This window comes from Camellia sinensis, chromosome 7, assembly GCF_055761805.1.
Source record: "Camellia sinensis isolate YWXY chromosome 7, ASM5576180v1, whole genome shotgun sequence".
Taxonomy (NCBI): Eukaryota; Viridiplantae; Streptophyta; class Magnoliopsida; order Ericales; family Theaceae; genus Camellia; species Camellia sinensis.
The window spans coordinates 52,244,663-52,259,484 of NC_138967.1; the positions used below are offsets into that span (position 1 = coordinate 52,244,663).

Here is a 14,822-nt window from a genome sequence, read left to right on the forward strand (position 1 = left end):
ACGTAATTTGAATAAACAAATTATTAAAGTAGCAGAAGCTGAAATCCCGAAATTATGTAAATAAATTACCATAACTACGGTACAGAACAGAACAGAATAGAGGTCATTACGGTGACAATCAGAACAGAGATCAATGGACCCATGACAAATAGAAGGCCACAAAGCAACTAATTAGAGACCAATGGTTATTTAAGTCTTCTAAGTCATGGGACTCCTGTAATAGTACTCACAAAATAAATAATCATTGTCAAATCATATCCATGAAAATTAATTTAAACAAACAACAATGATTCATCCCCCCTTTTCCCCCCACTCCCTTTGACCCCCTCTCTTTCTCATTGGTTACCTTTTCTTTTTTTTTTCTTTTTTTTCCTGCTCCTCCAATCACCACCCGTCACGTGGCAAAGGAGGTGAGGGGTGACCCCCAAAAGGGGGTCCCAAGCATTATTCTTAAACAAATAGGATTCATAAAGTAATTAGTGTAATTGAAACATTAACATAATTTATAAATATATGTAGCATAAAATAAATTATAATAACTTAAAATATACATAAAATATTTTGTGATAATTTAAATTATAATATAACGCAGCTTACCATTAATCCCGTACTTGTACCGAAACACCCTCCTCTACTTCGTTTACACTTCTCTTTTATTCTTGTTGTTTTCCTTCACTTCCATTGCTACCCTCACTTATACATGTGCTTAACCCATGATGACACGTTGTTAACTTTTGCCACACTTTCTTTGTTTTTGATAAGCCTTATCCAAGCTTGGAAGGCTTATCCTAAAGCCTATTTATTTATTTTTTTTCTTTCTTTCTTTGACCCTCATAAAGGCTATATATTATCATATATATATATATATATATTGGTGATATTAACTTAATATTAAAATTAATTAAACATTTGTGGTGTTACAATTTCATTTATATTTTTATATATATTATTTTATTTTTTCAAATTCTTCCTCAAATTTATGAACTAAATATAACCTTAATGAACTCTTGCCACTTTTAACGAGTAATGCTAATAAGAAAGAATTTAGACCAATAATAATATTGTGTGATTTAAATTCATTCAAAATTTACACCAGTGTTGGATTTATATCATACATTGTTTTGTTTCATATTTATTAGTGAGCATTATTGATTTAGTATATGGATTGTGGAGTAACCAAAAGGATAAAGGTAAAAACCGAGTCAAATAATTAATTGTTCAAGTAAAATCAATGAAAAATTGGTATTTTAATCATTATACTTAATGTAGGTATATATAAAATATTTAAAATACTCCAAAAGAAAAATATTTAAAATATAATTTTTATTGAGTTTAATGACTAAAATACTCTTTTTATATCCATTTTACTTAATAAAAATAAGTAAATAATTTAAATTAAAAATCAAAAAAAAATTAAATTGATAAAATTAAAAATTAAAAATTTATACGAAACTCAAATCGAACCTATGTGATATTAATAGTAGTTCAAAAATGAAACCCAGCCCAATGCTCTCTTAACTTCAAAAGACAATGACGACAAATTTGGGGCCCCCAAACGTAATGGGTAAAATTTGTGAATAACAAAACACTTGAGGCTTTTTTCAAATTAAGCTGAAGCGTGTTTACAAAAACATATTTTTAATATTTTTATGATTTAAACAGATAAAATAAACAAAATTATAAAAATGTGTTTAGAAAATACACTTTTAATTAAAATCTCACAATTACAAAGTAATTAATTTAAAAAACGTGTTTTGAAAACACGCTTTCAAGTTTAATTAAACTCGAGATGGAGTTGACTCCGCTGGTGACATCTCACTTTTCTATTCGATCTCAACTCCCCCACACACACACACACCACCAACACAAGAAATTATTCAATGCTCCTCTACCAACTCCTACTTTGACATATATTAGGGGCTGTTCAAGTCAAATTAGGCAATGCCTGGGTGGTGACTTTTTGGTTAGAAAAATTAAAAAGTAAAAACATTGAATCATATTATTTATTTATATATTTTTTCATAAAAAATAAAAAATTAATTAAAATAATTACTTCTCAAACACTCTCTTAATAAAAAACTAAAAAATAATTTTAAAAAATCAAAAAATTCTTATCATTTTCTCTACTTTTGCATGTTTTTTCATAATAAAAAATTCTAAAAATTATTCCCAAAAAATTTATTTTTTTATCTCATATTTTAATTAAAATTAAAAAAAAATACCAAAAAGTTTAAACAAATTCTCAGTTGTTTGGTCCAGTTGAAATTTCAATTGGAGACAAGTCATTCACTTTTCTTTACATTCAAACAAATCATATTTTAGATTTTAATTTTGATCCGGTGGTTTTGGGTGTGGTGAGGGAAAAATCATGGGTGTTCCATCAACTCAAACCTATAATTTTTCCCTCACCACACCCAAAACCACTAGACCAAAATTAAAATCTAAAATATGATTTGTTTGCATGTAAAGACAAGTGCATGGCTGGCCTCCCGTTAAAATCTCAACTGGGCCAAACAGTTGAGAATTTGTTTAAATTTTTTGATAATTTTCTTTTAAAATTTTAATTAAAATATGAGGTAAAAAAATAAAAGTTTTAAGAATAATTTTTAGATTTTTTTATTATGAAAAAAACATACAAAAAGTAGAGAAAATGATAAGAATTTTTTGATTTTTAAAAATTATTTTTTAGTTTTTTGATTTTTGTAATGATTTTTTACTTTTTTTTTTTATTAAGAGGGTGTTTGAGAAGTAATTATTTTAATTAATTTTTTATTTTTTATGAAAAAATATATAAATAAATAATATGATTCAATATTTTTACTTTTTAATTTTTCTAACAAAAAAGCCACCACTCAAGTAGTGCCTAATTTGACTTGAACAATCCCTAATATATGTCAAAGTAGGAGTTGTTGGATGAGCATTGAATAATTTCTTGTGTTGGTGGTGTGTGTGTGTGTGTGTGTGTGTGTTAACATAGAATAGAAAAGTGAGATGTGACTCTTGAAAGCGTAAAACACGTTTTCTAAATCAGTTTACAACCATGATTCGTCCCACTAAAAACATAATCACTAATAACATTAATGTATTAAAAAAGTTAAAAAAAAAAAAAACTACAACTCTAAGACCAAAACATCACATCATTAATGGCGGGACCCACTGCCACCTAATTAGTGGGAGCACTAATTAGTGCTCCCAAGCATTTTTCATCAGTTTATAAGCATATTTTGTAGCTGTGCCATCTTAATTAAAAAAAAGTGTGTTTTCTAAATACGTTTTTATGGTTTTATTTATTTTGTCTGCGTGAATTATAAAAATACTAAAAGCTTATTTTGTAAACACGCGTTAACTAGTTTGAAAAATTTCACAAAAATAGACTTAATTTGAGAAATATATTAATATAGGAAAAGCCTCAACACTTCGTAACTTTAGATAGATTGCTCTGTATTTCTCTCTTCACAATCTGTGTTGAAGCTTTGAAAGCAAACTGTGAGAGGGATCTAATAATAAAATTTTTTAAAAAAAGTGAGAGAGGCCACCGGGATAGTGGCGGCGTGAAAAAGGTGCAGATGAGCATGGTTCGATTTTTAAATATAACTAGTTTCTCACTTATTTAGTGAAACTAATATATTATATTCTTTTCGAAACTCTGGTTATTTTTTATTCGTGACCTTTTCGTTTGAATAGTGAATTGATTTTTTAATTTTTTTAGTCTGGAGTTAAAAAATTTAATTTGGACAGGATTTTTGATTTTTTTTAAAAGAAAGAATGTAATAATTATAAATTAAATGTGATATTTTATTTTATTGAGATAAAAAATTTATTTTATTTATTGTAACTATTTTAATAAAAATAAAACTCCAAACCTCTCCTTCCAGACGGAGCGTCTGTCTCTTCTACTTTAATTTCAAGTTAGTACATTCATACTTAACTAGATGGTAGGTCACTTTCTTGAATTGGGTAAATCAGGCTGTTGCAATGATGCCCTTTTTTTTATTTTTTTATTTCTGAAAAATATTTAGGAGTTGTAAATTATAACCTCTGTAGGGGTAAATTCTACTTATTGATTGATGTTTTGGTTTTAAGTTTTTTTTTTAAAAAAAAATAAAATTTCATCATTAAAACTTCAAAAATAGTAGGATGAATCATTATTATTTTTTTCTTAAAAAAAACAAACAAACAAACAAACAGTGACAGAGAGAGCCAGAAGCAAACCGTTGTGATTTGTAACTGCCTTGTAAATTATATTTGAAACATCCACTCAAAGTCATGAATGTATCCAAAGAATGAGAGCTCTCCATGTTCTCTTCAAACCAAACTCTTCCCCACTCAAACCCACCTCCTCTTTCTCCAAAAGCGATGTTTCTTCTCCTCAACCCTTCTTCACAGGAACCATTAATCCACCTGAAACCCACTTCATATCTCTCATTCACTCCTCCAAAACCACCCAACAACTCCAACAAATTCACGCCCAAATCATCCTCCACAATCTCTCTTCAAACACTCGGCTCCTAACCCAATTCATATCTTCATGTTCTCTCCATAAATCAGTCGATTACGCTTTATCCATCTCTAAACAATGCGCTGATCTCAATTTGTTTCTGTTCAATGCGTTGATTCGGGCACTCGCTGAGAATCGCCGTTTTGAAAGCTCCGTTTCCCATTTTGTTCTCATGTTGAGGATGTGTATTCGACCTGATAGGCTCACAATGCCTTATGTGCTTAAGTCGGTCGCGGCAATTGTTGAATGTGAACTTGGAAGGGTAGTTCATGGTGGGATCTTGAAGATGGGTCTTGAATTTGACTCGTTTGTTCGAGTTTCATTGGTTGATATGTATGTGAAATTTGAGTTATTGGGTGATGCTTTGCAGTTGTTTGATGAAAGTCCTGAAAGAAATAAGCTTGGGAGTATACTGTTGTGGAATGTATTGATTAATGGGTGTTGTAAAATAGGAGATTTGAGAAAGGCAACAGAGCTATTCGAGACAATGCCGGATAGGAACGCTGGTTCTTGGAATAGTTTGATTAATGGGTTTATGAGAAATGGTGAGGTGGACCGAGCAAGAGAGCTTTTCGATCGTATGCCAGAGAAAAATGTGGTTTCTTGGACCACAGTGGTTACAGGCTTTTCACAGAATGGACACCATGAAAAGGCTTTGTCTATGTTTTTTCAGATGCTGGAGATGGGAGTGAAGCCTAATGATCTAACTTTGGTTTCTGCACTTTCGGCTTGCGCGAAAGTTGGAGCATTAGAAGCTGGAGAACGAATTCACAATTATCTTTCAAGGAGTGGATTCGTGTTGAACAGAGCCATTGGAACTGCTTTGGTAGACATGTATGCAAAATGTGGGAATATCGAGTCTGCAATTTGGGTGTTTGACATGACAAAAGAGAAGGACCTTCGTACTTGGAGTGTGATGATTTGGGGTTGGGCAATCCATGGATTTTTTCAGCAAGCTCTTCAATACTTCGAAAAGATGAAGTTAGAAGGTGAGGAATTTATAGTTAATTATAAAATTGTTTTTGATGCTCCAATTTGTTATACTAGAGATTGAAACATGTCCATGTTTTCAGGAGTTGACCCTGACGGAGTTGTCTTTCTTGCCATCCTAACTGCATGCTTACATTCTGGGCAAGTAGATAAGGGACTTAGTTTCTTTGACAGCATGAGATTTGACTATTCCATTGAACCAACCATGAAACATTATGCTTTAATAGTAGATCTCCTAGGCCGGGCAGGTCGTCTAGATGAAGCTCTAAGATTTATTCAAAGTATGCCGTTAGATCCTGATTCTGTGATATGGGGGGCACTCTTTTGTGCTTGCAGGGCTCACAAAAATATTGAGATGGCCGAATTTGCATCAGAGAGGCTCCTTCAGCTTGAGCCGAAGCATCCTGGAGGCTATGTCTTTTTGTCGAACATTTATGCTGGGGTAGGTAGATGGGAAGATGTGGAAAGAGTGAGAACGTCAATGAAGAACAGAGGTGCAGAGAAAAATCCCGGGTGGAGTTATATTGAGGTTGATGGCCAAGTTCATAGTTTCGTCGCCAATGATCATGCTCATGAGAGTGCAGAAGAGGTATATAAAAAATTGGAGGAAATAACAAGGAGTGCAAGACAACAAGGTTACGTGCCTGGAACTGAGTGGGTACTTCATAACATTGAAGAAGAAGAGAAAGAAGATTCATTAGGAAGTCATAGTGAGAAACTGGCACTTGCCTTTGGGCTGATCAGTACTAGTCCAAATATGACCATTAGGATTGTGAAGAACCTGAGAGTCTGTGGGGATTGCCATTCTATGATGAAATATGTCAGTAAGATGAGTCAAAGGGAAATTGTATTGAGAGATATAAAGCGATTCCATCATTTCAAGCATGGAATGTGTTCATGTGGAGATTACTGGTAACATGGTAAGTACTTTCCACATTGCTTTCAGATAAACTTTATGATGACGTCATACTAACGCATTTTACACAGGTTATGTTATTGCAATAGAGATTAAATGACATTACAGAAGACTACAATAATGTGGCATGCATATATATATATATATATATATATGCGGAGAAACCTTGGTGCTAATTCATCTCAAAATAATTAGAATCTTCTAGCCTTTTCTTCCTGCTTATGGCTATATTTTCGTATGGATTGTGGATCTTCACGGTTTTCTTCCCCTACTTCATGCCATTAAATTTGGCCATCCTTTCTATTTGCAGTACCTTCAACGTAAACTAAAATGCTCCCCATTGCTTTATTATCATGGCCTTGTATCTCAAGAATCAAGACTAAACCTCTACATACTTCTCTTATTTTCCATAACATTGCAAGAATGTCTAATACTCAATTTGGTTATTCGCTTCCATATTTAGTTGTGTGAATCAGTAATTCATTGTACAAATTGCTCATAAAACTGAGAAATTAGTGTTCAAGGCAATTTTTGAACCATGAGATTGCAATAGTGGAATAATTGTAGACATTTCAAGGAATCGTGGTATATTAAATGGTCAAGGGTAGCACAAGGCATCAATAAATAAATAAATAAAATGACAAGATCTTTATCCATTCTCCAAACTATTATTTTCTAGGCAAGTCATGTTTTACCAATTTTACATTGTCATCCTTGCACAGGTTGCATTGGTAGTGAGATGGCTTTTAGTTTCAGTTCCTATTTATTGTTTTCCTAAACAAACTAAAAAAAATTATTGTCATAATTATCAATAATATCTTCGATTTGTTCCCAAATACCCTTTAGACAATGGATGTGTTAATACATTTAAAACTAAAATAAATTGTTTAAAATTTGCAATAATATCTTCAATTTGTTCCTAAAATACCTTTAGGTAATGGATATTAGTACATTTTTTATATGCTATGAACGATTGCTATAACAGATGAATCAAGAAAGAAGTAGCAAATTCAAAACCTGGTCTTATGTTCAGGCTTTCTCTTCCTTTTACCATACATTACGCTATCATGCCTCTCAAGGTTCAGAAGCTAATTATCCAAAAACTATAAGGATACATAATGCCTCATGCAGCCAGTCGTCCCCACAAACCTTTATGATGGGAAATCTCCTCTTTCTTTTAAATAGAAAAATTGAATAAAGTTTTTTCTTTCTTTTCTCTTTTTATTTGTTTGTGTTCTGCTTTATCCTCGGTATTATGTAACTTGCATGTACAGAAAATGAATTTCTATAGGCGAAATTAATCAAGGGCTTATTGCAATTATTTTGGGTTGGCTAGTTAATTCTTGTTAGGAAGAAAACATCGGTTTATGTTGGATGATGACTGCCTTTGAAGCCATGTTACATTTGGAATATATGTTCACACACGTATCTTGTTCTCCTAATAATGTCTCATAATGAATTAACTTTGGAGATCGGTAGACGCGATGTGCAGTGCCATATATGTAACACTGATTTCATGACTCATTTTCATATTTTGGTGATTTTATTTGAAGAGTGGTCGCACATAGTGATTTTTTATTTATTTTTTTGGTTATTAGTTTCTCATATTCAAAACCACTTAAGTTTTTTAGAAAAAAAATGTGATTTTTATGGTCTTCTAGTTTGTTTATTATTATTTGCTTTATATTAATGTTCCATTAGCTTATACGTGAAGCTTAGATTTTAGATCTTTTCTTTCTACAGAAAACATCACTCTTATTAGAAGGAAGAGTTAAAAAAGGGGTGCCCAGTATACAAGGCTCCCACTTATAACAAGGTTGGAAAGAGGTAGTAGGTAGGCAACCTTACCCCCAAGACTTCGAAAACTAATTCCTGACCTCTATTTCCACCCGATGTTGCTCCTAGGAATCTTGCTAGCTATGTACATCCTCAGTCCAGAACTGATAATCATATTAAAATGGTCTATTTCCAAGATGGCTGACTACTGTGTAAAAACTTTCACCTTGTTAGCTCTCTTACAATTCAGTTAAGTTAGGCATTAAACTTGCACAGATGGTCCACTGACTTAAGGGTTCAACAAGGGAGCTCCATTACAGGATAATTTCCAGAGGTTTCATGTTCGGCTCTCACATGGCACAAAAATACTCTAGCTTAACTGATATGTGTGATTTACAAGTAATTGTGCGTATCCAGAGTTTATTTATAAAACCTCCGGTTGGGGAGAGAGAGAGAGAGAGAGAGTACATTGTTTGATTTCAAACCTATTTGGCAGATAGAGGGTAATTTTTTGGGATTTAATTTTGACATTGGAAATCCATACCCTCTAAGGATTGGTTCATCCAATTTATCCATTCTTCCCTGGGTCATGGAATGGCTTAGGATTCCTTTGAGCATTTAGAATAGTAGAAACAAAGATGGAGCGGATAGGATGGCTCGTTTGTTGGGACCTTATACTCCCACACTCATAGTGGCGGTATTTAATCCCCTCCAACACCTTTTCCCCCTCCCCTTACATTCGAAAATATATGATATTATAGCTATTTACAAAACAACACAAAAAAAATGATGAAAAATTTATTTCAAATCATTTGAATTTTGATACACTCATCTACTATTCCCTCCATCAACATTCACGACCCCTCAAAAAATTTCTAAAGGAGCTAGGATTGGCATGTTAGGCATAGAATAAAACTACATACATTTGATCTTTTCAGACTTTTCAGTGATGAGAGTCACGTGCTTTGAAACTAAGCATGGGCCTGGAACTTGTCATCTTTATCATATAGGATTGCAGGTCAGGGTGGACCATTCTGTAGGACTTTGGTACACATGTGGCTTGACTTCATAGTTGGATCTCTCCTTTTACATATCACTGCCCCATTACAAGTCTCCACAATAAGGAAAAACAACAAATATGAAGTACAATAATAAGGGGGATTGAAGGCATTGTATTGTTTGAACCACTACATTTTGATTGATATTCACATCTTTTGTATCACATTTGAGCCTGTCTCTTTGAGAATATTTCTCTGCACCATACCAAATATTCCACATCTCATTTTCTTTTGTTGAAAATTTCACATAAATAAAAATTGAGGAAACAAATTGTAAATAAATAGAAATTAGTTGCACTGGGCACAATTTTCACTAATTTGTAATTATTTTCTTCATTTTCAATTTATTTCCTCTTTCTTTCTTTTTTATTTTTTATTTTTTTATTTTGTGTAGGTAAGCAGTTAGTTTTATATCAAAAAAATGAGATATTATATACTCAAGCCACGACCTCGAGGGTCAACACAGCGTCAGAGAAGTGATGCCCAAGTCACATGAACGAAATAATACACCTAACTTAATAAAATAAATCTCTCACAACTCGAGAGGTTAGGTGACACTGGCACGTCTATAAACAAACAACAAAGAAGATAGGTAAGTAAATAGAAAAAATAAAGCACTATCACCCGAAACATTTGTTCCTTCACTAATCCATCTACACTAGTCAACTCGTATTTAGAGCATCATTATCAGATCCCTTATATGCCCTTTTTGCTAAATTAAGGGGTTGATTGTACAAAAACCCTTCCCCACCAGATCCCCTATACAATCCCTTAGATTTAGGATTGCTATAATCACTCCCTATTTGTAAGTGTGGTAGGTAGAATTGAGTGTGTTAGGTGAGAGTTGAGTGTGGTAGGTGAGTATGTTTTTCTCTTCTATATATAGGAGAGTCATTGTAAACATTAATAACAATCATAATACATACAATTTATTCTCTCTGTATTTCTCTCATTATACATCAACTTTAATATGGTATCAGAGCTAGGTTAAGAACCTATTCATTCTGCTTCACCGGCGGGCGGCAGCCTCGCCTTGGCCGCCCGCCGGACCTCTACCTATTCCATCTCTAAACAGTATTTTCGCTACATGTAGATTTCCATCTCTAAACTGTACACTTGCTGCACATGCTCCTCCATTTACTCCCTGACTAAGAAATTCCTTATCAGTGTCCAAATAGCCGCGATGTATGGCTGCTTCTAACTGATCTTCTTCGTCTCTGACAAATTCAAGTGCTTTCACAATGTTCTTTCCCAGATTTTCAGCAACATAATCTGCTACCTTCTCATCTATTGGCCTCTACGCCTCGCCGGAAAACCAGCTCCACCGCAAGTGCTCCAAACCGCCTGCGGAACTCCGGCATACACCTCCCCGGCAGTCCTCCGTTGCCGCGGCTTCGACGACGCAAAGGCCGACGCCTGGTCTTGCGGTGTCATCCTCTTCCTCTTGCAGCAAACTCCTTGCCCATGGCAGGGCACTTTTCTCTCCCCATTTGATCCAATCCGAGTCTCTCTCTTCTCTCTCTCTACAATGGCGAATTTGCACCATCAATATCTGAGAAAACCATTACTTGTTTGACAAGGTTGGATCATAACAAGGCCCTTGGTCAAGTCTCAGAGAGATTAACTGTTCCGGTATCTGATGTGAAAAATGTTATTATTTGGGGAAATCATTCATCAACCCAGTATCCTGATGTTAACCATGCTACTGTTAAGACACCAGCTGGAGAGAAGCCTGTGCGTGTGCTTGTTGCTAATGATGAATGGTTGAATGGAGAATTCATAACGACTGTACAACAAAGTGGTGCTGCTATCATCAAGGCTAGAAAGCTCTCTAGTGCGTTATCTGCTGCTAGCTCTGCTTGTGATCACATACGTGATTGGGTCCTTGGAACTCTGGAGGGCACTTGGGTTTCTATGGGTGTATACTCTGATGGCTCATACAACGTGCCAGCTGGGCTTATTTAAATATATTTTTAAAATTTTTCCATTCTAAAATATTCTCCACCCAACACCATCATCACATTTTCCACCGCCCAAACATTCTTTATCTTATATATATATATATATATATATTTCTTTTTCTTCTTTCCACCGCCCAACTTTTTATCTTTTATTACAAAAAAAAAAAAAAGAAAAAAAAAAAGAGCAACCTTCTATTCATTCCATCTCATTTTTCTGCTCCGTCTTGTACCTTCAAGCCATTCGGATTTGCACAATAAACTCATTTTATTTATATCGGGACTTCGCCCTGATCACAATTTTACACAAAAAAAAAAAAAAAAAAACCAAACAAACAAACAAACAAAAACCCAAACAACCACATCCACAGGCGGGTTTTTTCTTCTCTACTCTGCCGCCGGTCTTTTCTTCTTGCCTCCGTCCTGGGCGGTCCTTGACGGTGCTGCCTCTGTGTTTCCCGCGCCGCCGAGCACGTTCACTCCCTCCTGCTCCTCCACTACAGCATATGGCGGACCTCCAAATCGGAACATAACGGTGGCCTTCCGCTTCAGCTCCTTATTTTCCGCCTTTAGCACACTTATCTCTGCTCGCGCATCCTTATACATGCGTTGGAGCAGAGCCAGCTAGGCGTTTAACTGCTGCACCTCATTTGTCCTACTCTGCAGCCGGTGCGACAGGTTTGTGACCGCCGTCATGGTCTCCACACATGACTTCAAAGTATACTGATTGGCCTTAATATCAGTTTGCACCGCCATTTTTTGCTCCACCGACCGCATCGGAAAGTTCAACGGAGCAAAACCAGAGGCGCTTGGTTGAGGTTCACTGGCCACCGCACCAGTTATCTCTCTTGTTGACTCGTTGAGGTCGGGAAAGAGAGTGAGCAGAGGGCGGGAAGAAGAAGCCATTTTCTGGGCAACAGAATGTTACAGAGTATCTCTCTCAAGACAACGAAGAGTTTCTCAGAGGTTTTTAGCCAGTTTTTTGTCTTAACCTCTGCCTCAGCCTCAGCCTCAGCATCCGTCTTGGTTAAATAGCCAAGGCACACACGCGCATCGCGCGCCACTTGACGCCAGACGACAAAACGGGCGCGCAAGCCAATGTGGTGACGCGCCTCGCCATCATGTCCGGCACATCTTTTTATGACTTGGGCTCGCCTTTTGATGGCACGCCTTTTTATGGATTGGGCACGCCTTTTGAAAGATTGGGCACACCTTTTGAGGGTGCGACTTTTTAGGGGTCCGACAAGACTCTGTAAACTGTCCCGACATTGATTCCGGTTAGCTCCTTCATGGGTCCGACAAGACTCAGTAAACTGTCCCGACATTGATTCCGGTTAGCTCCTTCATGGGTCCGACAAGACTCTGTAAATTGTCCCGACATTTGATTCCGGTTAGCTCTTCCAAGGGTCCGACAAGACTCTGTAAACTGTCCCGACATTGATTCCGGTTAGTTTCTACAAGGGTCCAGCAAGACTCCGTAAACTGTCACAACATTGTCTGCTACAACGGTCCGACATGACCTCATAAACTGTCTTCTACATCGGTCTGCCATAACCATACAGTCTTCTAAAACGGTCTGACACAACCATACCGTGTCTCCTATCCTGTTTTATTTTATTTATCAGTTTACTTTCCTGTTTTGTTACTCTCTCCAAACTCAAGTTGGTTAGTATCTATCCTCCTTGAGTTTGAGGGGGGCTGTAAGTGTGGTAGGTAGAATTGAGTGTGTTAGGTGAGAGTTGAGTGTGGTAGGTAGATGTAAGTGTGTTAGGTGAGAGTTGAGTGTGGTAGGTGAGTATGTTTTTCTCTTCTATATATAGGAGAGTCATTGTAAACATTAATAACAATCATAATACATACAATTTATTCTCTCTGTATTTCTCTCTTTATACATCAACTTTAATACTATTTCTAGAGAGTCACTGTAGCTCCCTTATATCTGATAAATTCTTATTTTATTTCATTGAAGGCGCAAAGGGGAAACTGGAAGGCACCAATGATGGCCAAAGTCTCTCAAGAATCTCTTTCACTAGTTTAGGTTGCTCTTCCTTGCCATCATCATCACCATCGGCAATTTCTGGTATGTATTTTCTCTGTGTTGTTCCTATCTAAACCCTACTTCTTCTAGTCTATTTCTCTCTGTGTAGTGTGTATCTCTCTCTTTGCTTCTTCACCAAATAGAGACCAAAAACTTGCAAATATATATGTGATGCTTTGGTTTTGGTGATGGTAATTTGAAATTTATATGAGAATTTGTTTTAATTTACTGGTTAATGGACTTTGTGGTTGAATAGGAATAGATATTTCATGTATATAACGGCTTTGAGAATTTGATTGCAATCAATTTTACTTCCTAGAAATTAAAGAGGAGTTTTTAAATTTATGAAAAAATCAATGGTTGTTTATCTCGAAATTTTCTGTACTCCACTCTTCCAAAAACTCCAAAATGGGATGTGCTGCAGATCCCACTGTTATATACACCATCAATGCGAGGTTCTTTACCAATCCACAGGCCTGATAAAATAGAGTTTAGTAAGCACATATCAAGTTTAAAATCTGGAAAACAACATCTAGAACATCTCAAAAAATAAATAAATAATTCATGTATGATCATTCACTACTTGTCCTTCAGGTGTTTCTTCAAGACACATCATTCCCCAATGAGAGTTGTGCGACTGTTGTGGTTTTGCCAATTTACCTGGACACATAAGAATGAATATATTAAAAGAATAGACATTGGAAACAAACAAACTATAATAAGGTTTAAAGAAATTTATATGAGAATTTGTTTTATTTATTGGTTTATGGACTTTGTGGTTGAATAGGAATAGATTTTTCATGTACATGAGGGTTTGGAGAATTTGATTGTATAAATGAGCAAGACAAGGTAATTTTTTTATATTTTTAAAAATTATACATTTTGCAATTATTACTCTTTTTAACAAGACTTTTATTTTTTAATTTCAGATCTCTCAAGCAAAACTTTTATGCCAAGAATTGTATAAAAGTTCATCTCCGATGCAACAACAATATTACCATCATCGCCAAATGGAAATCCTTGAAAAAGGAAAGTAATTGCAAATTATGGAAGTTAATATTTTTTTGTATGGGCTATGATATGGAAATTAATGTATTTTGACTATATTGCAGGAATTTTTTGTAAGACCATGATATGAAAATGTAATGTACATTGACTATAGTGCAGAAATTTTGTAATGGACCATGGTATGAAAATGTAATGTATTTTGACTATAGTGCGGGAATTTTGTAATGGACCATGATATGAAAATTTAATATATTTTAGCATGGACCATCATATGATTAGTTTCATTAAGAGTTCTTATGATAATGTGGGATATTGTTTTTATTTAACAATGCACAACCAAATTGGGAGGATTTTCTGAATTTAATCAAACATAGAGTGGTTTTTTTGAGCTGCTGTTTTATGCACAACCAAGATGGGTTGCTGTTTTATATTTTATTGCTTTTGCTCTATTTTTTCTTTTCTTGGTTGGGGGTTTGCTTGGCTGTTTGGTGGGCCCTTCGCTAACCCTTGGTGGTGTGCTTGTGCATGATTGTTGCTAACAATTATTTGATTTTGTTGTCATTCATAGGTTGAACAAAAG

General features: G+C 35.0%; 1 protein-coding gene across 1 annotated transcript; it reads left to right on the forward strand.

Annotated features, from left to right (window-relative positions):
- The first annotated feature begins 3,906 nt into the window (after nt 1-3,906).
- On the forward strand, nt 3,907-14,526 carry LOC114300983 (Tetratricopeptide repeat (TPR)-like superfamily protein). Its single transcript, XM_028245868.2, has 4 exons — nt 3,907-5,487; nt 5,572-6,408; nt 13,166-13,276; nt 14,164-14,526. The coding sequence occupies exons 1-2, from the start codon at nt 4,284-4,286 to the stop codon at nt 6,402-6,404; spliced, it is 2,037 nt and encodes a 678-aa protein (XP_028101669.2). The 5' UTR covers nt 3,907-4,283; the 3' UTR covers nt 6,405-6,408; nt 13,166-13,276; nt 14,164-14,526.
- Nucleotides 14,527-14,822: the final 296 nt, after the last annotated feature.